Below are 24,769 nucleotides of genomic sequence, written 5' to 3'. Positions count from 1 at the left end.
GCTCTTTGCGCTCCTCTCTCTCTCTCTCTCTCTCTCTGATTAATTGACTTTGGTGGGGATCTCAGTGGGACAGAAGTCATTTATAAAAAGAAGTTAGTGGTAGATCACATAAACACAGCCTGAGATATTGGCACATGGAGCTTCCTTATCATCTAGCTGGGGCAAGGGCTCTCCTGCATCCCCTCCTGTGCAGATTGCTGCCCTTGCCCACCCTGCTCCAAACAATGCCATAATCACACATATCCTCATTTTGTGTCCTGAATAGAGCCACTGTGAAGCTCTGGTTCTGTAATCCAAATTAATCCATCTTCATCAGTGTCCATTATATTGATAAATTGTATCATCTGTTTAACTAAATGGAATGGCACATCAGAGATTACGCTGTCAGAAGGGGCCCCGTGATAGGAGATGCTCAGAAATTAAAGCGCGGTTACTGCGGGTTTATTGTCTCCATTAATTGTGACCTGTTCCAAAAAACACCTCCAGTAAAAACTCCTCAGGGTGATGGTGGCCCCTAACATCAGCTGCCAACTCACTTGTCAGTCTCCTGGCAGCTTGGCTGGGAAGGCAAAAGAGGAGGAACCAGCAGGAAGGTGTGGGAATGCCAACCCATGGATCTTTCAGGAAGAGCAGGAGCTGTCTCTTCCTTTTGCCCTTGCCCTCTTGTATCACTGAGGGTCTTGTGCTGCTCTGAGCTCTCCCTGCTCCTCGAGATCTCCCATCAGGGAGATCCCATCCTGACTTTGCTCACTGTGGAGCAGGAACCAAACTGCAGCAACTTCCCACAGCCTGGAGGAGGAGGAGGATGCAGAGGAGCAGGATTTCAGCCCTTGTCTGTAGGTACAGGCAGCAGTAACCAGGCTGAGCAGTGCAGAAACACCTCCATACCCCAGCTGGTCACCTTCCCAACTGCCCTTCCTCCGATTTCCATCCTGAGAGAGATGAAGTCAAAGGATGAGTTAGATTTGGAATTAACAGAAAGGCTTGGTTGAACACTAAGGGTGGGTCTGCTGGTGCAAATCCTCACCAGCTTTTTGCCTTGGCCAAGGCACTTCATGAGTCCATGACTCCAGAGCTCCACCAGAGCAGTGAGGATAGAGATGCCTCACATTGCTGGTGTGGACTTTAATCAGTTCATGACTGTAAAGGGCTGGGAAGGTGGAAAAAGCAGGCTGTGAAAATAGAGAAAGGCACATATTTCATCACTTACTGACCCAGGCTGTGATCAGTGTGAACTTTGGGAGGGTATCCACTGCTGATAATGGGTCAGCACCCCTTGGGCTGTGTGTGGAAGGGGAAAGGTGAGGGGAATACCTCCTCTGAAAGCTGAAGCCTTCCAGATGTGCCAGGTTAGGGTGACTGACTGCCCTGGAGACTTGACAGTGTATTATATTGTCAACCAAGAACTTTGTCAGAGACAGGGCTCTGTATTTTCCTTCCATTTTCACCGAACCCAGCTGATGGCAGCGAGTGCCAGCTTCTTTGGCATGAGGCTCTCAGTACTGCAGGTGTAAAGACAGAAAGGAGCTGTTTATAGAGATGCCATCACTGAGTTAATGTTCATCCAAAGAGATTTGTCCCAGCCCTTGCTCCAGACCCATAAATCTCCCTAATGAGTGTAAGATAGATGCCATCTCAGAGCAGCGATTTTACACAGCAATAATGAGTAACATGAGCACTGACCCAACTCACCCCATCCCACCACCCTCCTCTCCCTGTCATTAACACTCTGTGTTGCCCTGCCTGTCATGGGATTCTCTCCACCACTAACACACTTTATTCTCAGGATTTGGGCATGTGGTGACTCAGAGCAGCAGAGAAAACCTGGTGATAAGAGGGTGAACTCCTGTGCCCTTTCCACTTCCATCCCCTAACAGCTCTTGAGCTGTTCCTCTTTAGCAGACAGACAGAAAAAGTTCCCTCCTGCTCAGATGTACCTGGAGAGCTGCACTCAGCGAGGGAGTGGCCTGGAGCTGGCTGCCAGCACCATTCCTCAGCCTGGGGAGCGCAGGGAAGGGCTCACATCTGTCTGCTGCTTAACAAATGGGCAGAGATAAGTGTGGAGCTGCATTACCCTCACTTCAAAAAAGAGGTGTCTTTGTTGGCTCATATCAAGTAGGAGAGTTTTCACTTCCCCCAAACCACTTACATCGTAACCAAGCTTGGCTGAACTGAATTATCTTTGAAAAAAATTCAGTTTTCCTCATTGGGCTCTCTGCTGCCCACTCACCACAGTGAAATGACAGCAGAGTTCAGCTGAAAAGAACACTGGAGGTTTGCTTGTTTGTAGTTGATTTCTGTCTTGCTGCTTCTTTCAAAACCAGTGATTATATTTCTGCATTGGACTCAAAATTGTGGAATTTATGATCCTTTAATAATCTTAAAATAACTTATTTTAATTTATTCATGCCTTTATGTTACGCATGTTTTAACCCCTCTTTGCACTCTGTGGATTCTCTTCAGTCCTTAAATAGATTCTGCAGAGGTTTGACAAAACTTCCAAAGCCTAACTCAAACTTCAGCCCAAATTAATGAACATTTCTAGCTGGGAATGTGAAGATTTGTGCATGTGCAGTGCTGGAGGCCAATGTGTGGACAAAAACTGGGCAGTAGGGTGGACAGTGAGACTTTGTCAAGTGCTCCACTGGTCCTGACATGCGCCTAATGGCAAGAGATAAATAGATTCTTTTAATGCCTTAACTGTTAGGGCATAGCTGACAGTAGGTTTATATAGAAATCAGGGCTGATAGGCTGCAGTGGTGTGGAGGAAGTGTGTGCTCGTGCTGCACAGACCACTTTGGGGAGCTGATATTCCCAGAATCTGTTTTCTACCTGCCCTGCTGCATTGCAGAGCAGGGGTGGCAACACCAACCCTGGCTCTGGCTACTGGCAGAGGCAGAAATGCCCAAAAGTTGGTCATAGCACAAACATCAAACTGGAGGATGCTGAAAGCATCAGGAATAATCTGGAATTAGCAGGGGAGGGGGATTAAATGGGGCTTTTCTGCCTCCAACTCCGTGCCAAGGGCTGTCGGACAGTGGGTGGGAGAAGAACCAGGTCTGGAAAAATGACTCCCCCAAAAATCTCCTTTCCTTGTGACCTAAATGATAACTCCAGTTGTCCAGCTAGTTGGCTTGATTGGGAAGCCAGCTTTTCCTCTTGTTATCCAATTCTTCAGACGACCCATGTCTATCTGAGCTGGAGTCTGCTGTACGTAAGCTGTCAGCCCAGATACACATTTAATTCCAAGGAAGGCGTAAATTGGCAAAGATGCAAAAAGATGTTTTTTCTGTTTCGGTTTCTGTCAAACTCTCACTGGAAAGAAAAAATTACACAAGTCTAGACACAAATGTTAGTGGTCAGTGCCCTCTTTTGCTTGCAAAGCTTTGTTTTCAAGCAGCTACAATATTTACATTTGCAGTGCAGTTCTTAAGTGTGTGCTGGAGCTTCATATTGCATTCCCCCCCCAAAAAAACCACCCTGGGACTATGATTTATGAAACTCTGCTTCCAGGAGAGAAATATCTCTGACAGGATTCCACCCAAACTGGACAGGAAGAAATTGCCAGCTCAGGCTAGAAATCTTTCTGTCCCAAAATACTGTAATTAGTAAAACCTCTGATTAACCTATTTCTTCAGCAAGTATGTTTTTTAAGCTTTCCAGTGCATTTTGATCACTTCTAGGCTTAATATTTGAAATCAGCCTATAATAGGGGAGCAACAGGATGTTTTTTGGAAAGCATCTTTCTTCCAAAACCCCTGCAAAGCTCCGAGCCAGCTCTCACCCGCGGGAAGCCGGTGGCACAGGGAGGTGCACCTCAGAGGAAACCGCCTGGATTCCTTCCAGATTTCATGAACAAACTCATAATGGGCTGAAGGAAGCTCATATGTTGAAGCAAACTCTTTAACCTGATTAATGGGATGTAAGTAAGTGGAGCTAATTAGATGTGCTGTTAGGGAATGGCCCGTAGGAAACCCGGGATCGGGGCTCCAGGCACTTGGGATCCTGGTCCCCTGCCAAAACCTGAGCCTAACTTGGGTCTGGGCACCTCTGAGCTTTGCACAGGGATGGCTTTGAAACCTTCCTGTGAAATTTAGGGTTTGGAGAAGGGAAGTCACACATTTCCTGGGGTGTCTGGCTGAGGTGGGAAGCAAAGGGAGGAGAGCAAACTGGTGGCTCCCATGCAAGGACCATCCTTCCTGGGGTTTTTTCCAGAGGAGAAAATACCTGTGCTCACAAGCTTTGTTCAAACATCAGCAGCCACCTGGACACAGATGTACCTGTACATTTAGTTTCAGGAATAGGATCAGCCCTTTAGACAGAGCTTTCAGTGGTACCTTCCCCTCCCTCCCTCTCTCCTTCCCTCCCTCCCTCCCTCCCTCCCTCCCTCCCTCCCTTCTTTCCTTCCTTCCTCCCTCCCTCCCTCCCTTCCTTCCTTCCTTCCTTCCTTCCTTCCTTCCTTCCTTCCTTCCTTCCTTCCTTCCTTCCTTCCTTCCTTCCTTCCTTCCTTCCTTCCTTCCTTCCTTCCTTCCTTCCTTCCTTCCTTCCTTCCTTCCTTCCTTCCTTCCTTCCTTCCTTCCTTCCTTCCTTCCTTCCTTCCTTCCTTCCTTCCTTCCTTCCTTCCTTCCTTCCTTCCTTCCTTCCTTCCTTCCTTCCTTCCTTCCTTCCTTCCTTCCTTCCTTCCTTCCTTCCTTCCTTCCTTCCTTCCTTCCTTCCTTCCTTCCTTCCTTCCTTCCTTCCTTCCTTCCTTCCTTCCTTCCTTCCTTCCTTCCTTCCTTCCTTCCTTCCTTCCTTCCTTCCTTCCTTCCTTCCTTCCTTCCTTCCTTCCTTCCTTCCTTCCTTCCTTCCTTCCTTCCTTCCTTCCTTCCTTCCTTCCTTCCTTCCTTCCTTCCTTCCTTCCTTCCTTCCTTCCTTCCTTCCTTCCTTCCTTCCTTCCTTCCTTCCTTCCTTCCTTCCTTCCTTCCTTCCTTCCTTCCTTCCTTCCTTCCTTCCTTCCTTCCTTCCTTCCTTCCTTCCTTCCTTCCTTCCTTCCTTCCTTCCTTCCTTCCTTCCTTCCTTCCTTCCTTCCTTCCTTCCTTCCTTCCTTCCTTCCTTCCTTCCTTCCTTCCTTCCTTCCTTCCTTCCTTCCTTCCTTCCTTCCTTCCTTCCTTCCTTCCTTCCTTCCTCTTTAATTTTTCTAAGACAATTTTCCCATTTTCTCTCCTCAGCTGTTTTTTATCCTAACTGAGACAAGGGCTATGGATAAACAGAGCAAATTATTTTCCCCCTGAAGAGCAATTCTGCCAGGAGATTTCTGCATAGGTTCAGTGCAAAAGCAGCTTGGGCAGCAAACCCACTGGTGGATCAAATAACATCGATGCTAAAAGCAGCCTTTGAACTTTCAGAATATTCATCCCAGAGTCAGAGATTAAATTACCCCCTCCAATAAGTCTGGGAACTCAGTGCAGTCCTTCCTACAAAAGGTTTATTTCGATGGGCCTGGTTGAAAAGAAAGGAAAATTCAGGCTCTTTAGGAGCCACCATTTCAGAAGTGCTGGGTGAGAGGAGCATTGGCCTTGCACACATTTTGGGATATCAAGCACTTCAGTGTGGGTTTCTTGCTCTCTCCTGTCCAAGGGTGTCCCTGAGCAGCCCCATCCCACAGCCCTGGGCAGGCCTAACAAGGGCATTTGTAATTTCCCAATAATTTCCCATGTCTCCAAATCCAGTCTTGCCACCAGCCCTGGGAGGGTTCACTGGTTTTTCCTTCCATTATTTGAGAGGAGAGGGTGTGAATGATGAATACTGAACCATGTGAATAGTGAACCATGAATATTTCTGATGTGAATTCAGGTTCATTGCTATTTGTAGAGAAATTCTAAAAGGAACACTGAAGCCACAAAACAACTCTGACTTTCTGTCTTTTGATAACAAATTTGATCAACTGCATTTGCTTCTTATCAACTGTGGTGTGGGGAGATTCCTTTTCTTTTTCTTCTTATTAAATCAAGGCATTTTTTTAAGAAATATTTTATTTTTGATACAGACACAGCCGGTGAAGTAGCAGTAAAAAACATCACCACAAAGAGGCACATGGCTTTGAAATGTTTTGGTATGTAACATAACTGTATTGTTATCAGGTCTTAACTTTTGCACAAAGAGTATTTTCCCTTGTTCTAAAAGCAAACCCTCTCTCAGCTTTCCAAGGGCCACGTACCTTAACATGGCCATGGGGGGACAAACCAAAAAATATCAAAGTGTCTCAAGTCATTTCACAAATAACATTGTTCTGTTGGTCTCCTTAAATGAACAGGAGTTTCTTTGATTTTTTTTTTTTTTTTTTTTAAGTCAAATTTAGGATTCTGCTGTTCAGAGCAGAGAGGTCACAAGGCCCTAATGTATTTAGCATTGACTGCCCTCTCTTGTAGTGCGTCTATTAGTCAGTAATTTGATTTGTACCTATTCATTTGCAGTCCCTGCAGGAGCTCTGAGCTGGCCCCAAGTATAATTGGTGCTGTCTCTATTTTTACATCATTAGATTAGCCCCGACTCCTGGCCACTTGTTGTCTGCGCTTGTCTGTCCATTTATACAACCTAATGTAACACAAAATTCATTACTGATCACATTACTTTCAACTCTGAAGCCAGCTTTGTGATAAACATTTTGTTAACCCTTCCCTGCCAGCACACAGACCTGGGGGATAAATGCACTTTCCCCTCTGCAGGAAAAATCAATATCATAATAAAAGAAAGTGCAGTCACATTCCTGGATTTGTCATTCCTCCCGGAGAAAGAAATGGGGAGGAACATATAGGAGATGACTAAATGGTGTCTGCATCCAGGCATCTCACTCTGCTCGATATGGAATGAGCTCAGCAGTGTCCTTTCCACTGGAATATAAAGAAGTGACACGAGATAGGGCCAGCACTCAATTTAAAACTTAATTTCTTACTCATTGTTCTGCAAGTGTTTTAGCTCTTCTGGTCAGGCCCTAATCAGGTTATGACATTATTGGAACTGGACATTTTTCTTCCAGTGCTTTGTCTCAAAAGCAGTGAACAGACACACAGTTCCCTTTTTCCTTGGAGATTTGCTGCTGTGTTGGGTTTTTTTGGTTTGCTCGGGGTTGTGGTTTTTCCTCCTAATGATTAAGCAAATTAACTGGAGCACTCCAGAATTTCACAGGAAAATTCAAAGCTCTGCCCTGTCTAGCTTGGCTTTGCTCACATTTGATTGTCTGCTGAGTTTCTCCTAAAGCTGTTTGCATCCCTGAGGCTTCTGCTGCTGATTCCAGGGGGAGGAAGAGGAGAGCCAGGGTAGGTATTCCAGCCAGGGCTGAGCATCCTCCCAGCTCTGCTTGCAGCATCCTGCCCAGGAGGTGATTCCCACTACCCAAATATATTTTGGTGCACGCAAAAGCTGTTGGGTTTTTAACAAGTTTCCTAAATTCATCTTCTGTTTGCACAGCTTGGCTTGGAAAGCTGTTATTTTGGGTTTTCTAAATATTTAGAAATATTTCTCAGTGTTTATTAAATCTTCCCTTTAAAAGTCCGAGGCCTGAAGCCTGCCCCACACCGAGCGCTCCCACACTGGGAAGGGGGCAGGAGACAACAGGATTTTTCCATCTGTAATTCCTATAATTACCTTGTCATTCCTTTTAAGAGTCTTTCTATGGTGTTTTTGTGTAGGATATGACTTATGGCAAGCATATCTCTCTCAGAAAGTACAAGAGCCCTCGTCTCCCAGCATTTGAACCAGGACTGGTATTTTTACAGCTGTTTTGTGAGCCAAAACCTCTTGCAGCTGCTGAGGTGGTGGCAGAATAAAGACAAGACAGTTCCTGTCCCTCCTCCCAAGCCCAGCAGCCCCAGAGAGCCGTTGAGTATTTGCTGATTTTTGGGATGTGCAGCACAGGCCATCACAAAGCTCTCATAAACTGTGCATTGCCCTCTCCAGGGGAGATGGGAGAGGAGGCTGTGCAATGGAAACCCATTTGTGCAATAAATTGTTAAGCAGTCAAACTGTTAAATGAACACTTATTAGAGAGGTAGGATGAAGAATGAGTCACCAAACAGCAAAATACACATTAACACAGCAAACCCTCTGCAGGAAATGGAAAGTCAAGAGCCAAGGCAATGCAAACATTCCAGTGTGAGCCAACCCTCTGGCCCTGCAGCTTCCAGTCCTCTCAGCCCCTCTCCCACCACAGGATGTGTTCCTGGTGCTTTGGCACAGGTCCTTTGGGGAGCTCCAAAGTGCCAGCTCTGCCAGCTCCAGGTGCTTTTCCCTTTGGATGCTGTATCATTCCCTGTCCCTGCAGCTGTGCCCTCAGCTCCCATCACCCCTGCACCTTTCTCTAACAGAATATCACACCAAGAGTCACCTGATTTTCCCAATAATCCCACTTTGCTCTCCATACTGGAGTGTGAGAGCATCAGGCCTCGCTGGACAGTGATGGTGTTGGGTGTTTGATGTTCACAGTGTGCCTTAGGGGATATGGGCAGGCAGAAGGACAGGGCCAGGGAAAATGAGAAGCAAACCCAAAGGGATTCTGGCTGGGGAAGGATCTCAGTGGTCACTGGAGGCTCCCTGGAGCACCCCCATGGGATCAGCTCTGGTGGCTGCCCCGGGGGGAAGGAGGGTTGTGGCCAGGTCCCTGGCAATGCTGGGAACACTTAGTCCTCCTTGAAGTATATATCCTAATTTGTGGTATGAAAAGATTAGCTTTCCTTCCATTCCTAGCCTGCTGTCTCCCCACCATGGATAATATATAAAACAGTAGACTTTTATTCATTAACATTTATGGGAAAATGTTAATATTAAACTGTAAGTGAAAAGCCCCATCTTATTGAATTCTTCTGCTGTGTTATTGGGAGCCTAATTTCATTTTGCATTTAAATAAAAACCAGATGACGTTCAGGACGGTCAGGCAAGCATTCTGTAAGTGAGAATTTATCTTGCTATCTGGGTAAACAATGTCTCATCATTTAACAGTTATTATAAATAATGGGGTTTTAAGCACTTTGCTGGGAGTTCATATTGGCTCCACACGGGTTGCACTAAGGGAGAGAGAATTTCAGTGACATCTTCCAGGCATCCGGTGAGGAGGAATCATATCCTGAGCTCGCTTCTCAAGCTGCAGTTTTCATCTTCTTCTGGTTATTATTGCTCAATATTGTGTGCACCATCCACTGACCAAAAAAAATGAAGAGGAAGGAAAGTGACAAATTAGTTGGAAGCATTTTGAAAATCAAGAAGCCCCTGTTTGAAGCATAAATGGGGAATGTGTTCAGCCCCCTGCAGATGTTCATGCAGGTAGCTGAGCCTCCAAAAGGGAGATTCTTTCAGTAAAAATGGGGCTTTGTAAAAGTGGTGCCTTTGCAGGGAGTGAAAAAGATGTTGAGGTAAAACATGAGGACAGAAAGATCCTAAAGCTGCTTTTTTCTGTGTTTCTGCTGGTGCCCTCTGAAATGACATCACTGGTGGTTTTATGCTTGGGAACGTGTGAGGTAGCTTATAAAAAGAGTAAAAGCTGCCAAAATAGTAAATGGTTTTTCCCCTGCTCCTGTTGCTCCTATTCTGCTTTTCAGTGTTGTCCTTCCCTTGAGGGGCAGCACTCTGGTGCTCTCTGCCTTTGCTCCATGTCCCTCAGACCCCTCCAAGGCATTTCCCACCACAGGCAGGAGCAGCTTCCCTTCCATCTGCCCTGCATCCAGGGGAGGGGGGAATTAGCTTTCCATGCAGACAAGGAGCAGCTATCTGCTGTTGTGGAAAGATCCTGAATTTGGGAGCTCCTGGTGCTGCTGGGGACGTGTCACCTCCCTGAGTCCACCTCAGGACATGAACTGCCTGTTGCCTTTTTCTGTGTGACCCATTTTATACCATTTTCCAGAAAGACCCCCACAGCTAAAACACCATCTTCTTCATTTATTTATTTATTTAATATATTTATTTGTTGTTGCCTTGGTCAGTGACTTTCTCAGTCACTGCCCAACCCATGAACTCTGTGTTTACACCAAAACTTGATGGTGTTGTGAAAGACAAAGGGTCGGTATCACTTCTCTGACTCTTTCCAAAAATATTTTTCTGGGAAGGCTTCAGGCAGGACCTGCCCTCCTGCCTCTGCTCCAGCTCGGTGGCATCACAGGGGATCCAGGAGCCAGAGGGGCTGGGGATGGAGAGCCCTGGTTGGGGTGAGTGGCATGGAAATGGTGGCATTTTCCTGAAAAGATTCCCTGTGTTGTGGAGGGTGCTTGGATGTGCTGCTGTGCTGGAATTCTCCTCAGGCAGAGCACAGCATTCCCAGGGATGGCATCTCCCATCAATTCCCACATGGCACAGCTCTTCCTGCTGGGTGCTCCCACCTTGTCAGGTGGAAATGCCATTTGGAAGAACAAATCAAGAGACAAATTAACCTTGCAGCCTTCTTCCCTCATCTGCAGCCATGGAGGCAGCGGGTGAATTGTGCAGGGACAGATCCCTAATTTAAAATTTGGGGGTGCTTTTGGTGCTCCTCTCAGGGCTGCTTTTATCCACAGCCTCTGGGGAAAGAATATTTTGATTATATCATGCCAGGACTGTGTTGTCTCTTTGTTTAACTTTTGGAAATGTGGCTGGTCACCCACCAAAATGTGAGCAAAAAGTCTGCAGAAGAGCACAACACCAGGCCAGGTGTGAACTTCACTGCCAGGTGCCCGAGTACCAGGCAGAATCATGATTTAAATTGCCTTTTCTGGGGGATGTGACCAGAGGAATGCCTTGGTTTGCCATTAGGTCTTTCAGATTTCACACAGAGTTACCTTCCACCACCTCCTCCACCAGCTGCAGCTCACCCACACGTTTGTAAGAAGATGGAGTGAAATAGAATCAATGCTTGGAACAATTTTTAAAATATGACTTCCAAAAAACAAAAACGTTGAATTTACTATTTCTAGCTGCCTCCTGGTTTCAGGAGCACAAATGTGAATTGCTGTGTTCAACAGCTCCATTAACAAAGGGACAAATTAAGCTTTGAATGTCATTTTTTATCAAGGCTCTTTCATATTTATGTCTAACATCAGAATTTGGAGCTATATAAATAAGAGAGTGTATTAAGAGCCTCAAGCAGCCCTGCAAGAGAGAGAGCCCACGAGACTGGGCTGTTGTTTTTTCCAGGCTGGGTTAATACTCAGTCAAGGTAGAGCTGTGATTTTAAGGTAATGACTGCGAGCTCTGAGCGCTTTGTAAAATTAGGGCTGTGTTTACAAAGCTGGTCTGCTTGAAGCAGCCATGTCAACAGAATCTTTTTTAAAAAAATGGAGTGAATAGACTAAATAAACTGCATTTGGAGCTGGGATGATTTGGATGGGTTTGGAGCTCCTCAGTGACACTGAACTACTGCCAGGGAAGTGGGAGGAGGAGACAGGTCCTGATCTCCACCTGAGCTCTCCCAGCTCCAGAGCCTTGAACTGTTTAGATGAGCAGACAAGGCTGAGCCTGTGGTGACATCATTTCGTGAGCTTCAACAAAACTCTCCTGATTTGGACCAGCTGAGCATCTGCTCCCCCCCAAACTTTTTAACTTTTCCTTTGAATCAAACCCAAATTCCAGTCTGGTCTAGCTTCCTCCTCAGCATCAATCAGCACCAAGGGAACAGCCCAGAGCCTCTCACTGGCCCAAAAGGCCACTTTGTGTCAGAAGTACTGGAAGTTGTGCCAGAATGACTTTGCTTTGTAATCTTATACTTTTAAAATGAGCTCGGCAGTGTGTGTGTGTCAGGAGCACAGAGAGCACACGTGTGAGGGGCACAGGGCCACACTGAGCACCAGGGCTCTCTTCCTACCTGAGAGGCTTCAGGAGGCCAGATGCTCAGGTGGCATCACAGAGAGGATGGAATTAGGTCTTAATTAGGTGTGGAATTAGGATGGGAACTGAAATTTGGAGGGTTGGGTGTGAAATTCTCATGCAGAGTGTCAGCAGTCACTGCCCAGACCCTGAGGTCTCCACCAGGTTTGTGGGTTTGACCTTCAGGCAGCTTTTCCTTACCCAGATTTTTTGCTGGAACTGTTTGGCTGAGCCTGAGGAGGAGGAGGAGGAGCAGGAGGAGGAGGAGGAGCAGGAGGAGGAGGAGGTGCTCAGATCCACACCTGTTCTGGATAGAAGATGTTCCAGGAATAGGAGCATTGCCTCCAGCATTTCTGAGCAATATCCCCAGAGTTCAGTGGGTGCAGGACGTGGTAGGTGTCATAAACATGCATTTTACTTTGAATTTGTAATTTCCTTCGTGGAGTAGAGGCCGACAGAGGGGTCAGTGTTGAGCAATCCAAGGCACTCCCATAACCCTGGGAATGAGAGACCAAACCCAGGAATTTTAATACAGTGTTTTCTCTGCAAATGCTTTTGGGCTGATATACACAGATGTGCTGCTTGCGTAACCAAAGATGCAAGATAGTTCTGCCTAAATGCATTAAAAACCTTGTCCACACACACTGGCTGGCACAGGAAATCATGTATTCCACATAGGGTATCTTACAGGAATTTGGAGTTAGCAGCATAGTGAAACTTTCAGGATGGAGTAAGAGAGAATTCCTTTAAACCCAAGCAACCATCGCTGCATATTCATTCAAAAACCTCATCATGTAAATCTTGCACAAGGAGTTGCAGGCTTGCAGGATGTGATGGGCCACAGAAATGATTTTCTATTTGACTCTCATAGCTTTTGAGACTTCACATGCTGGCAAAAATCGGTAACTCGTCCTTCTGAAGAGCCATTTATATAGGAAAACATCCTAAACCTCTTTACAAAAATATCCAGCTCTAGGAAACTTGAGATTATTTTTTAAAAGCACTGGAAGTCATTGTGAAAGTGCCTGTCTTGAAGAATATTCTCCCTCTAAATGCCAGTCCTTTATCTGGTGCACTTTTAACCTTCCATAAAATGCTCCAAGTCAAGTCTGGCGAGATGCCAGAGTCTTGGGTCTCCCACTCCATGGGCTGGAGTCACATGGAGCTTTCTGGCTACTCTTTTTAAAGGAGTAAACAACCTGGGTAGAAGTTCATGCAGGAGAATGTTTTGTCCTTTTCTCACTGATTTCTTTGTGCCTGGAGCAGACCCGGACATTTCTGTAAGCTCAAGGTGTCCTCCCCGTTTTGCAAGTGTTAAATTGTTTGGCATATCCGCAGTGAAATCAGGCACTAGAAATGAGATTTGGGCTCTCAGAGGGACTCTGATGTTCAGAAGGTTCTGTCTCCATTCCCCTGGTTCTCTCCTTGCTCCTGTACCTCTCCATCTCCTTGCTGGATCCTGCCACCTTTGTTCCAGGATGCCAAATTTCATCTCCAAGTGCACGGCATGAGCCAACTCTGTGTGGATTCAGCACTGGAGTTATCGTAAGGTAATTTGACAAGAACTAATATTTTACATAGGCCACTGAATCCTGATTTCATAGGAGTTGCTCAGGCAGCATTTCCCAGTCTTCTTTACTTGCAAATTTAATGGAGGTGCTTTTGTGGCATCTCAACATCTTTCAGGTTGTGACAGGATGAGGCACAGTTTTAACACAGGAGTCATTTTTAATATTCATATTCCATCAGGTTTTTTTATTTCCTCATTTGAAAAGAGTTTAAAATCTCTTTTGTGAAATTGCTGAGTTTATAAAAAAGGGGAAAAGAAACATTTCTGAGAAGCAGGTCTGTTACAGCCACCCAGAGCATGGCAGGAATTTGGTGTCAGTGCAGGTGAACAGACACAAGACTTGGGGCAGAGAGCAGCTTTAATTGACTTTTAAACATTATCATGGTAAGCTGAAATTGTAATTGTAGCAATATATAAAATTGGGAACTGACTTTTTGCCTCTGCTCCCTTTGGAAAAGAGCAACACACTTTTGCCCAGAAATTTCAGCCATCTCAAATCAAAACCAACTTGCAGAATTAAAATTTTTAATGAGGACTTGGTGCTTTCGGTTCACTGCAGTTTAATATTAAGGATTTTTGTTCATCCAAATAGCCAAAAGCCCAGGTTCCCCTGGGGGTGCAGTGCCCCCCTGTGCCCTCCCTGCCAGCGGGGCTGGAGCCCCTCGCTCCCAGCAGCCACCAAGGGTGCTGGAGATGGATTATAATTAAAGCTTGTTGGCATAACTGCATTTTATATTTAAAAAAAGGATAGGGGGTGGAAATCCTGGAGGAAAACCTCCGAGTGCAGTAGCAGAGATGTCATTTCCAAGCACCCCGATATTTCCTCATCCCGGTGCCGACCTCGCATCGGCTTTTGAGCTCTGCTCCACCTTGTGTGTCCCAGGCAGCAGCAGCACTGATGCTCAGAGGGAATGTTTCCTGCAGAAATAATGCCAAAAGCAGAGTTCAGGATGTTGTCTGAATCCTGAAAGATGGAGAGTTTCCGTGTGCAAGTGTGAGCTCCTGGGGGGGGGAGCACATCCCGCTCCCTTCAGCAGCAATCAGTGAAATTAAAATGTTTAACTCACCCATTCACTGGGGAGCGTTGTGTAAATTACAAACAGTTTAAGAGATCCTCAAGACTTCCATTGTGTTAATACAAATTGCCTTTTAGCGTTCCCTTTAAATAGGGCCCTTTTGAGTGAGAATCCAGATGGCAGAAGCTCCATAATTATTATTCATTACAGTTAATAAATAACACTCGGGAAGCCCCAGTCAGTTCTGCAAGTCCCCCGTGATGGGCATTGTGTAAATGGAAGGGTGAAAAACTAATCCTTGCCCCAGAATGTGTCAGGATTTCGGTCAAAGACAGGAGCTATGGAGGGTCCTTAAGTGTCCCTGGCCCAGATCATGGACCAGGCTGGCATTCCCAGAATGGGAATCTCCTCCAAAAGGAAAGGGAATTGTCTTTGATTTTAAAAAGAGGCTTGAAATTTTGCCTTTTAGCTGTTTATTCAGAAGCCCCCGTGGATGGGGAGAGGTGGGTTTAGTGAGCAGCACCTCTTGTCTCTCCCACAAAAAATTCCTGTCCCACATCCTCATTTTGGGAAGGGGCCGAGCACATTCCCACGTTTGTGGCCCCCTCGGCAGAGCCTGAAAAACTCCCCAAAATAATTGCTGTGAATGACAGAAATGAAATCGAGGAGATTCGAGCTCTGCTGGCCATTACCCCACTTCCTGCATTCCTACTTGTTAATTGTCTAATTCCTAACGAGTCTTGGGCGTCTGATGGACTTTCTGATGCGTGCTCACTCCGACGCTTCCTTCCCTCCCCTCCCTGGCCTCATCCCTCACCAGAGACCTTGTTCCTTTAAAAATGCCATCCTTAAAAATCAGAAATACTCAGCCCAGCAAAAGGAAAAGGGAACTTGACATTAGTTGAGCTTGAAAGGCTTGGTGCTGTGAAAAGTGACTGACGTGTGAAAAGAGGCTACAATTAGTTCTTTCCCCGAGCACTCTCCCATTCAGTCCAGGGTCACTCCTTCAGCGAGCTGCGGCTTTGAGGGTAATGTGTTGTGACAGTTTGAGATGATGAAGAATAATTCTTGTATTCAGAGTTGCTGCCGCTTCCCCGCTGCCCTGACACATCAGGCTGCTGTCATTGTATCAGTTATCCCGGGCAGCCCCTCCGTAGGTAAGAGGAAAGGGTCAGCTCTTCCAGCAAATGATTTGGGATATTTTGAAACTGTGCTTAAAGAGGGGAAGGCAAACAGGGAGAAAGGAAAAACCATTAGAAGAAATAATAATGCACTGGAGAGGGGATTTTTGAGTGGACATAAAGGAGATACCAGGGCTTCGAGTGGACCACTAGAGGAGAGCACGGCTAAGAAAGGCAGCATAATTTATGAGTGTTCCGGGCAAAAGAGGGCTATATGGATTTTCTTCAGGCATTGAATTAATGTGCCCTATAAAATGGTTTCACATTTAGGCTTGGCAGGGCTTTGTACCTTGCTGGATTTGATGGGGCCCTTTGACAGTTCCTGGAGCTTTCTGGAATGGAGGGCAGTGATGCTCTCCCAGACCTGCACACCCCGGGCTGTCCCCAGAGCGGCTCCTTCTCTTCCTCCTCCTCTTCCTCCTCTTCCTCCTCCCTGCACCTTGGCAGCCAGCTCAGGGAGAGCAGCGTGGCTCGGGCAGAGGGCAGGACAGGCTGGCTGCAGCATGGCACTCGGGAATATCGGCACAAAGAAACCTTTCCTGCAAGGTTTCCTTTCTGATTCCTGGCGGAACTGCAGGAGGGCAGCGATGCCAAGCAGGGGCAGCCAACATCTGCTGCCAGCTCCTCTGGTGCCCCAACGCTGTCCCTGTGCTCCTGCAGGCACCGAGCTGGGCCGTGACAGGCGATGGCTGCCCTGGGGTGGGCCGGGGGCTCAGGGTGGCCACTTGCCATCCCACACCAGCAGCCATGAGGACTTTCACTGCTGCTGCTGCCTCTACCACGGTGGGAAGTGTGTGTGCCCTGAAAATCCCGTTACTCTGGGACCCTGGGTGATGCCAGCGGTGCCCATTACTGTTACTGTCAAAAGCACAGGCGGGGCTGTTCCCAGCTCCCCTGAAGTGACTTTCTCCTCATGCCTTCAGCAGATGTTCCAACTCCTTCGTCTTTTTTTCCTTTTTTTTTTTTTTTTTTTTTTTTTTAGGGCAGGCAAGACTTTGTGAGTCGTTTCCTCCGGGGACATGGGCAGGTTTTAGTATTTACGTTTCCAGTATTAGCATTTATTTGTATTTGTGTTTGTTTTTCACGGGCTTCTGAAAGCCTCAGGGAGCCATTTATGGGGCCAAAATAATGCAAGTGCTGGTCTTCTCACAGTATTTCATTTCCTTGATGGTGGAAACGCTACGAGAAGAGCAGGTCTCATGTTATTTTGACCCCATAAATAGCTCCCAGAGGCCCCTTTCTTCCTTCTCCCACCCACTCCCCCCAAATCAAATATTTAGGTTTCTGCAAAGCCTGACTTCTCAACCCTGGTTATCTTGCTTCAGCAGAAGCAAATTGCAGTTATTACAAAATAGCCAGAGAGTCTATAAGGCCGAATGGGTTTTATATGATGCACAATTTGTTGGCTACTGTACAAGTTCATTAAAGTGTATCGTAAGAGGTTGTTTTACTGGTACATTTAAGGAAGTTAATACATCTCGACAGTGTATGCATGGGGGAATGCAGATACAATAACCCTCAGACTTGCTGGGGCCAAGTCCATTGCTGGCGTAACTCCACGGGAGTGAACGGAATCACTGCCTGGGCAGCCCTGGATGAGCCCTCATCCTGCTGCTCTGGGCTCTCCTGACACCCTCTCCCATCTTTCTGTGGGGGTTTGCTGCTGTTCTGTGTTTTTCAGCCTGTTCCCAGCACAGAGGGTATCAGTGGTGTCCTTTTGGGCTGGGAGGTGTTTCAGGTCCCTCAGCTGTGCCACAGGGGCTCGGGGTGGCTTTAGGGTCCTGTCTGTCCTGATAGCCAACAGCCCCAGCACACAGCTCCTGCTGCACTTGTTTGGTGTGTCCAGATCTATGAGAAACTGTCCTTTGGTTTTCACTCTGTGACAGGAAGGGTGTCCCCGTGCCATGGAGCCATTCCCCCTCCTGTCTGTGCTTCCCCTGGGAATCTCACTGATGTTCCTCTGCCGTGCCCCAGTCTGCTCCAAGGGCTGGGAGAAAGAATAATAATCCACTCTGGATTTTTATGTAATTTTTTAATTTCTTTTTTATTAATGAAACAGAGCAATTTGAGGGAGCGCTGGCAGACGTGCTGCCCGTGGTGCTGGGGTCAGCTGTGCGGGCAGGTGGTCCCTGGTGACCATGTAATGGCTAATTGTCCCCCTGGTGTGACCCAGCCGTGCCCGGGAGCCGCCCGGGGATGAGGCCAAGAGCCCAATTTCCTGAGCACAGCGGAGCTCTCTGCAGCAGCCGAGCTTTTCCAGGGTTTCCTCGGGTATCAGAATCCCCTGCTCGTCTGCCTGGCCGGATAATTGGTTCCAGAGCGAGCCGGGCTGTGTGAGAGCACCGGGCCGGTGTCCGAGTGTGCCCTGGGATGGCAGCTTGAGCCTGACACCCCTAACCGAGACTGGGCTGGAAAATCCCCTCCTGTGCCCTGCCTGTCCGGCCTCCCCGTCAGGAATTGCCAGGTTTTGCTGCCTCAGGACAGCTCGGAGCTGGGGGATGCAGCCGGGACAGGACTCACTCCATCCAGGCCCTGTGGCTCCACATCCCTGATTTCTGCTCCCTGCCTTTTCCCTGGCTGGCATCGGTCTCTGCAGTGCCACCCCCTGGCAGGCACCGCAGAGGTGACAGCAGCTGCCAGCTGCAGAAACCCTGCAGACCCCAGAAAGGCCCAAATCCCCCCAAATCCCCCCAAATCCCAGGCGGGCAGGGCGCAGGGTCCCACAGCAGGCACCGGGCAGGAGCTCGGCCCCCAGGGGCAGGAACAGCCACGCAGGAGCCACAGGAAAACAAAACTCCTCTCTCTGTCCCTCTCCCTCGTCTTGCTGGAAACACTTTGCCTGGAAATCAGCTCTGGCTGGAAAAGAGAGCGGAATGAGCCCGGGAGGAGCCGTGCCGGGCCTTGGGGGAGCCCAGCGATGCTGCCCAGCGCCCCCAGCCCTGACGTGGGACCTTTAAGCAAAGCCAGCTGTGTGCTGAGGGAGATAAAAGCCCCAAATCAGACAGGATAAGCACAGTATTAGTGTGGGATACGCCACTCATTTCTGATTTAAATTACTGTTTTTACTTCCTGGACTCATGGGAGAGTAAGGATGTGAGGAAAATGAAGAGGTTTAGACATGGACATTCCTTCACCAAATACTGGCAAGAAAATGGTGCTGAATCTAGCTGAGGTCATTATCAGCGCTGCTTTCAGGGTGATCAGCTTCCTGCTGATTTGTTTTCCTTGTATCCTGGGCAGATTATCTCCTGCAGGTTACCTCCAGGATGAGGGATTAAATCCCACAGCCCTGGCTGCTAGGTGTGTGCAGGGCTGCTGAGGGGAGCAGGGCAGTGCCAGGGGATGCTGGGGTGGGATGCTTTTTGCTTCAGGGAAAAGCTGACTTTTTGCTGTTCCTTAGACTTTGTGTATAAATCTGTTTTTATCACAGAGTCCTGCTGCAGCCAAAGGCCTGCTGTGGTGTTCACAGGAGGTTAAATATCCCAGGTGAGGCAGTGGAAGGGCAGGAATATTTAGCAGAGAGCAGAGCAGGCACTGCTCCTCCAGCTCCTGCAGCTCCTTTCCACCCCAGATAAGTCTTACATTTACCCAGAGAAAGGTTTGGGTTGGAAGGGACCTTGAAACTCATCTCATTTCACCCCTGCCATGGGCAGGGACACCTCCCACTGTCCCAGGCTGCTCCAAGCTCAGTGCAGCCTGGCCTTGAGGATTTCCAGGGATCCAGGGGCAGCCACAGCTTCTCTGTCCCAGTGTCTCACCACCCTCACAGGGGACAATTTTTTCCAATATCCCATCTAAACCTCTCATCCCATTTAAAGCCATTCCTCCTTGTCCTGTGACTCCATGCCCTTATAAAAAGTCCTTCTCCAGCTCTCCTGGAGCCCCTCCAGATCCTCTTTCCCCCCTTGGCAGCAGAGGAATTTGCCCAAAACTCCTGTGCCCATCCTGTCCCCTCCAGCCCAGGCTGCCCAAATTCACGCTGGGGTCGCACATCACAACTTCCCAGAACATTCCTTGTCTCATGTCACCACTGTCACCCTGGGGGGGAGTCCTGTGCCACCCCTGGGGCTGTGCCTCACATCCCTGCTGTGTGCCACCGCTGAGGGCTGCCAGGGGGATGCTGCACGTGGCCACCAAGTCAACTGCAGGGTTCAGGTGGCTCACAGAGAGGCCACGGCTGGAAATTATGCTCTGCACACACAAAAATCCTCCTGGTTAGAGATTAGGGAGCACTGAAGGCTTGGGGAGGTCAGAGAGGGGAGGTGTCTGGCTGGGTGAGACCAGGAGAGGGAGAGCCACAGTCTGGCTGCTTCCTCTTTTGCTTTGAGGTACAGCTGAGGAAAGGGGATATTTTCTCTTTGACTTAAAAAGCTGAGTTATTTATGTCCATTGGGGCAGGATAAAGGGCTGTGGAAAGTCCCTGTTGTTCCCAAGGTGGGGAATGGCAGTGGTTGTTGGTACACTCTGCCAATCCCCCTTCCCAGCATCGCTGGAAGATTTTCCACCGTCCCCTCCATACCCTGCTCAGTTCAGCTGTGAGGTTCCCCCTGTGGAGCCCTGTCAGTCCTGAGTCAGCAGCCACAGCCCCAGGGAGGGGCAGCAGGTAATGCCTCCATCTTTGGCTCAGCTGGGGAGAAGCAGAACCAAGAGCTGGCATTCCATGGGAACAATTCCCAAATCGGCCCAGAAAAGGACGATGAGCGAATGTTAGAGCGATGCAGCAGCAGAGGGATTTGTCAGTAAAGCGTCTGTGTAAGGACACTGGGGGTTTATCCCAAACACTAACCAGGACCTGCTCTCTCTCCCTTGCAGAGCTTCAGCGAGAGGGAAGCATAGAGACGCTCAGTAACAGCTCGGGCTCCACCAGCGGCAGCATCCCCCGCAACTTCGACGGCTACCGCTCCCCGCTCCCGACCAACGAGAACCAGCCCCTGAGCCTGTTCCCCACGGGATTCCCCTGAGCCAGCTGCCCATCAGGGACACATCCAGGGGATCCAGAGCCTGTCCCCCCGCCAATCCCGCTGTGTCTGTCACCTGCCGGCTCCCGGCGGCGCGGGATGGTTCTCGTTACCCTGATGGAAATCGACGACTCTTAAACCTTCCTGAAACATCCGTCATGAAATCTTGACTCTGTGTTCCTGTGCAATACAAAGAGGCTCCATCTTCAGTCCTGATAGCTCTGCAGCTTCTTTTCTCGCTGTCTTCAGGAAGAGGTTGGGTGAGGAGAAATATTCCTAAGCCACCTTGGGTCAAGCACACGGTTTCACAACCGTGCTCTGCTTTTTCCTGCTGAGAGATGAATCTCTGTAACTCAGAGGAGCTCTCGCCCTTGGTGAAAGTGCCGAGCATTAATGGATGAACTGGAGAGACTGGAAACTGGAGGACTTTCTGTGGACAGGGTTGATGATGTTATTCCTTCCTCATCGCATCTCCTTGCTGCCCTTCTTCCCCTCTGACACTCATCGATGCCAGGAGTATTACAAATGGAAATGTTTCTTTTTGTTCTTTGGAAGAATTCTCTCTCTTGCTCCGGTTTTCTTCTAGTCATGTATTTTAGAAACGTACTTAATTGACTAATTGCAGTCACGGATTTCTCATATTTGGTTATAAAAGTTGTTCATTGGAACTCAGATATCTGTCCAGAAATGCATGTGTCATTGAATAAATCTAAGTTAAACAAGAAACTGCTTAAATGGCAATGTTCATGGAGTGTTACTGGGCTGACTGTGGGCTTTGTGTATCTCCCTGGACCAGACTCTGTGTGTATTGGAGGGCTTTAATTAAAGCCATCAGTGGCTGTTATGCAGCCAGTCTAGCATGGTTTTGCCTCCCCATTTCCTTGTCCTCCTGTGCACAGACAGGATTTTTAGAAACAAGGTTTTTAGGTGATGTGCCTCACACCCACTTGGCTTCTCTGAAAACCAACACAAAGCTCCCTGCTTTGTTTGGGGCCCTGCTTCTTCATCCCACCTATTTCAGTGGGACAAGGACCAGGTGCTGGAGGCAGAGGCACCCATTTCCATCCATTCTGTTGCAGGATCAGAGGCTTTGCAGAACAGCCTGAACCCCTGCACCCTTCTGAACGTGCACAGTCAGAGCTAGCACTGCATAACCCTGCTGATAAAACAGTCCTGGGCTCACACATCATAACCACACAAATTCCTACATCTCAGCCAACTTGTGTCTCGCAGCAGAGTGAGATGGGACTGTCAGCTTATGAAATTTCCTTCCCACTACTTGTTTTTAATAGAAGCCGTTTGAGTCATGGCTGGGAGAGGAAACTATCTAAACCCACAAATCTTACAGCTCCAGCCAGCCACACCAAGGGATGCAGAACCAACCACCCTCTTCCTACTCCATCCCCAAACACCCAGTTCAGTCTTGGGCTTGGTTTGGGTTGGTTTTTTGGGGTTTTTTTTGCTTTTAACTGTAGCACAGCCACTCGGAAGGTTTTGTTTTCTTCAGGCTTGGAAACCGCTAATAAAAAGCAAGAGTTTGCAGCAATAATTTCAGTTTCTTGCTTGGTTTGCAGTCAGTCTCTTCTCAAGCAAAAAAAAATAACTTCCTTGGGATGAAATCAGAGGAGAGTTTTGCCTCTAAGTAAGTACTTGCAGCTCCGGCCCGCTGGCTATATCTGCTGTAATGTTATGTTCCTTTTTGTCTGTAAAATAAAGGCTTGAAGTACAGGGTTGAGGGCAGGACTGGCACCACGGACAAATGGGACCGCAGGGTCAAGTCAGTCCACACCAGTCAGGGTTTTTAACACAGTTCAAGCCAAGGTCAGCTCCAAAAGTTCAAACAAAATCCAGATTAACACATACAGAAGGGATTGTGTTGTCACCGTGATGCTTGTTTCCTTTCAGGCTTTCCAAGGAGCGGGGTAAGGGACAAAGTTCTCGTGGAGGAAGGAAAGAGGCTCCTCTCCCTCCTGCCTGGGACTGCCTGGCTGGCTCTGGCTGAGCACACAAAGCAGGATAGCACATAACACCGAGTGGTGTCATTGCAAATGTATTTGTTGTTGGCAGGCATTAAATCACTTTTTATAAGTGCTGCAATATGGCCATGTGGAAATTCCCAGTCTGCAAGAAGCTCCTTTGAATCAGGATGTTTTGTTTAAAGTGGGGGGGGAAGAGATTCAAAAAAACCCTACAAACTGGGGCTGTACCAAAATATTTTCAGTCTGGTTCATTGAAAAGAATGTCCTAAATTCCCTGCTGTTGATAGCCCTGTAGCCAAACTGTTAAGAAAGCCTAGAGCCTAAAAAAAAAAAATAAGCATTGCCATGAGGTGGCTAATTTAACTTTAATTTGATACTTTCACAGATGACCCAGCAGAATAACCACTGAGTTCCAGCTCCTCTGTGAGCCAGAGAAAACTGAGTGTGTTGCTCTATAGGATCTGATTCATTGATAACTCTGTGGGGTCAGAATTACCACTGACTCCAAGGTCTGAAGGGTGTGAGTTAATGACAATTTTATAGGATTTGGTTCAATAATAACTTTATTTGATGTGATTCATCAGTAACGTTTTTTGATGCAGCACATCCCTGCACTGTGTTCTTCACTCACAGCACACTCCTGCTCCCACCATGGCCCTAAAAGCCCCCCCATTTCAACCGGGTGCCAGGTGGTCTCGTGCCTCACCACCCTTCCTCCTCCTCAACCTCAGCAGCCGTATGAGAGCTCATTTCCAGGCACCAGGAGAGAATATTTCTGTTCCTTGATAAGTCTAGAAGCTGCTCTTAAGGGAGGTTTGCCCCTGACTCCGACACAACCGGGTTTTCAGTCGAGGAACTTGATCCAAACCCCACTTAAAAATAACCAGAGGCTCATGGTCTTTGCAGGATTTCTGCAGGCTCCTGCCGCTGTGGAAATTCTCCAGGTGAGTTTCTGACACACCAGGTTCTCAAGCACAGCAGCTGGCAGCACAGCAAGAATGTTGTGCCATGATATAAACCAAAGAGCCCAAGAGACACGGGGACTTGCAGGTTTTTAAACTGTTTCCAGTAGTCGTAAGCAGAGGGCTCCTGCTGAGTTCAAAAGGCAAAACGTCTCATTTAAAGCGGGGCAGACTGTATATCACTCTGGGCATAAAGTGGGGCTCTTCTATTAAAAGTTGAGTTCAGATTTCATGAATTAACATGAAATATTGCTTTCTTATCCTACCCTGGTTTCTGTAATAAACACACGCATGTAGCGGGCTTAAATCATGGGAGGGGGATGTTGGGCTGCTTGAAAAGGAGTGGGAAGGCAAAGGCTCTCCAAACGTGACAGCTTGGAGTTCAAATGAAATCAAATCTCAGGAATCAGATCTCAGGACCAGTCCAGGGCCTGGGTGTAACCATCAGAGTTCCCTGGTGCTTTGCAGAGCACCTGGAGCTCGGGATTTGGTGGCTTTGCTGGGGATGCTGAGCCCCAGCCCAGGTAAACCCTGTCCCTGTCCCTCTGAGGGGACAGACTCCGCTTTGTCCTGTCCTGAGCAGCGCTCCCCAGGCCCAGAACATTTGCTGGGACAAGGCAAAGGACTGGCCAAGAGCAGAATACTGCCAAGATCTCCATCCTCCTTCCTCAGCAGAGAACCCAGAGCAGAGCGTAGCTGCAAAGTGCAGCTGTGAAACCCCTGGAGCTGCTCCCGTCCTCCCTGACCGCCCAGGCGAGGGGTAAATCCATGGTGCTCTCACCAGAGATGAGATTACTGGATGCTCAGTAAATTTTTGAGCATCCAAACCACGTTTGCGCCACGTCTCTGCATTTATTTTCTCACTCCTTCGCTCTGGCTTGTTGCTGTGCAGGGTAGGAAAGTTTGCGCCATTTCCTGTTGTCTTTCCCTTATGCTCCTGAGATATTGTAAAAATGTTCGGTATCCTCCAGTAGGTTGTAATCACTTCACCCTAATGTTTCACAGCTGCTAAGTGTAACTTTAAACCCGACCATTTGAGTGCTCACAATTAGCGAGTCAATGGGGCTGAGATCGGCTCTTTGTGATTGCAAAAAAAGGAGAAAAAAAAAACCTTCTTTTTTTTTATCCTGAGTTTTAATTGGATAAAGCGGGAACAAAAGTTGTGGAGACGAGGGGGGGTGGTTTTAATGCAATAAATGATTAGTGGCCTGTGTGCTAGGAAAAAAATAATTGAATCCACCGCTTGGGCTGTTTCACAGATGGAAAAGGCACCGGGACGAGCGATTGTCTGTGCGGTGCCG

At 47.9% G+C, this 24,769-nt stretch overlaps 1 protein-coding gene across 13 annotated transcripts in view; it reads left to right on the top strand.

Moving 5' to 3' along the window:
- The window catches only part of BCAS3 (BCAS3 microtubule associated cell migration factor), a 301,169-nt gene extending 279,916 nt beyond the window's left edge, over positions 1-21,253 (top strand). For 7 of the 13 annotated variants that reach the window (XM_086858965.1, XM_086858972.1, XM_086858964.1 and 4 more), the window contains 2 exons: positions 6,026-6,091; positions 20,382-21,253. In XM_086858965.1, the coding sequence (XP_086715091.1) occupies positions 6,026-6,091; positions 20,382-20,530 (215 nt within the window). In that variant the 3' untranslated portion in view covers positions 20,531-21,253. The remainder of the gene's footprint in view (positions 1-6,025; positions 6,092-20,381) is intronic. The other 6 variants (XM_086858967.1, XM_086858973.1, XM_086858971.1 and 3 more) reach the window with 2 other exon arrangements.
- The last annotated feature ends 3,516 nt before the right edge of the window (positions 21,254-24,769 follow it).

The sequence above is a fragment of the Cyanistes caeruleus genome, chromosome 21 (assembly GCF_971803275.1).
Source record: "Cyanistes caeruleus chromosome 21, bCyaCae1.hap1.1, whole genome shotgun sequence".
NCBI lineage: Eukaryota > Metazoa > Chordata > Aves > Passeriformes > Paridae > Cyanistes > Cyanistes caeruleus.
Note: the sequence above shows the minus strand (reverse complement) of the source record. Positions and strands in the feature narration are given on the sequence as shown.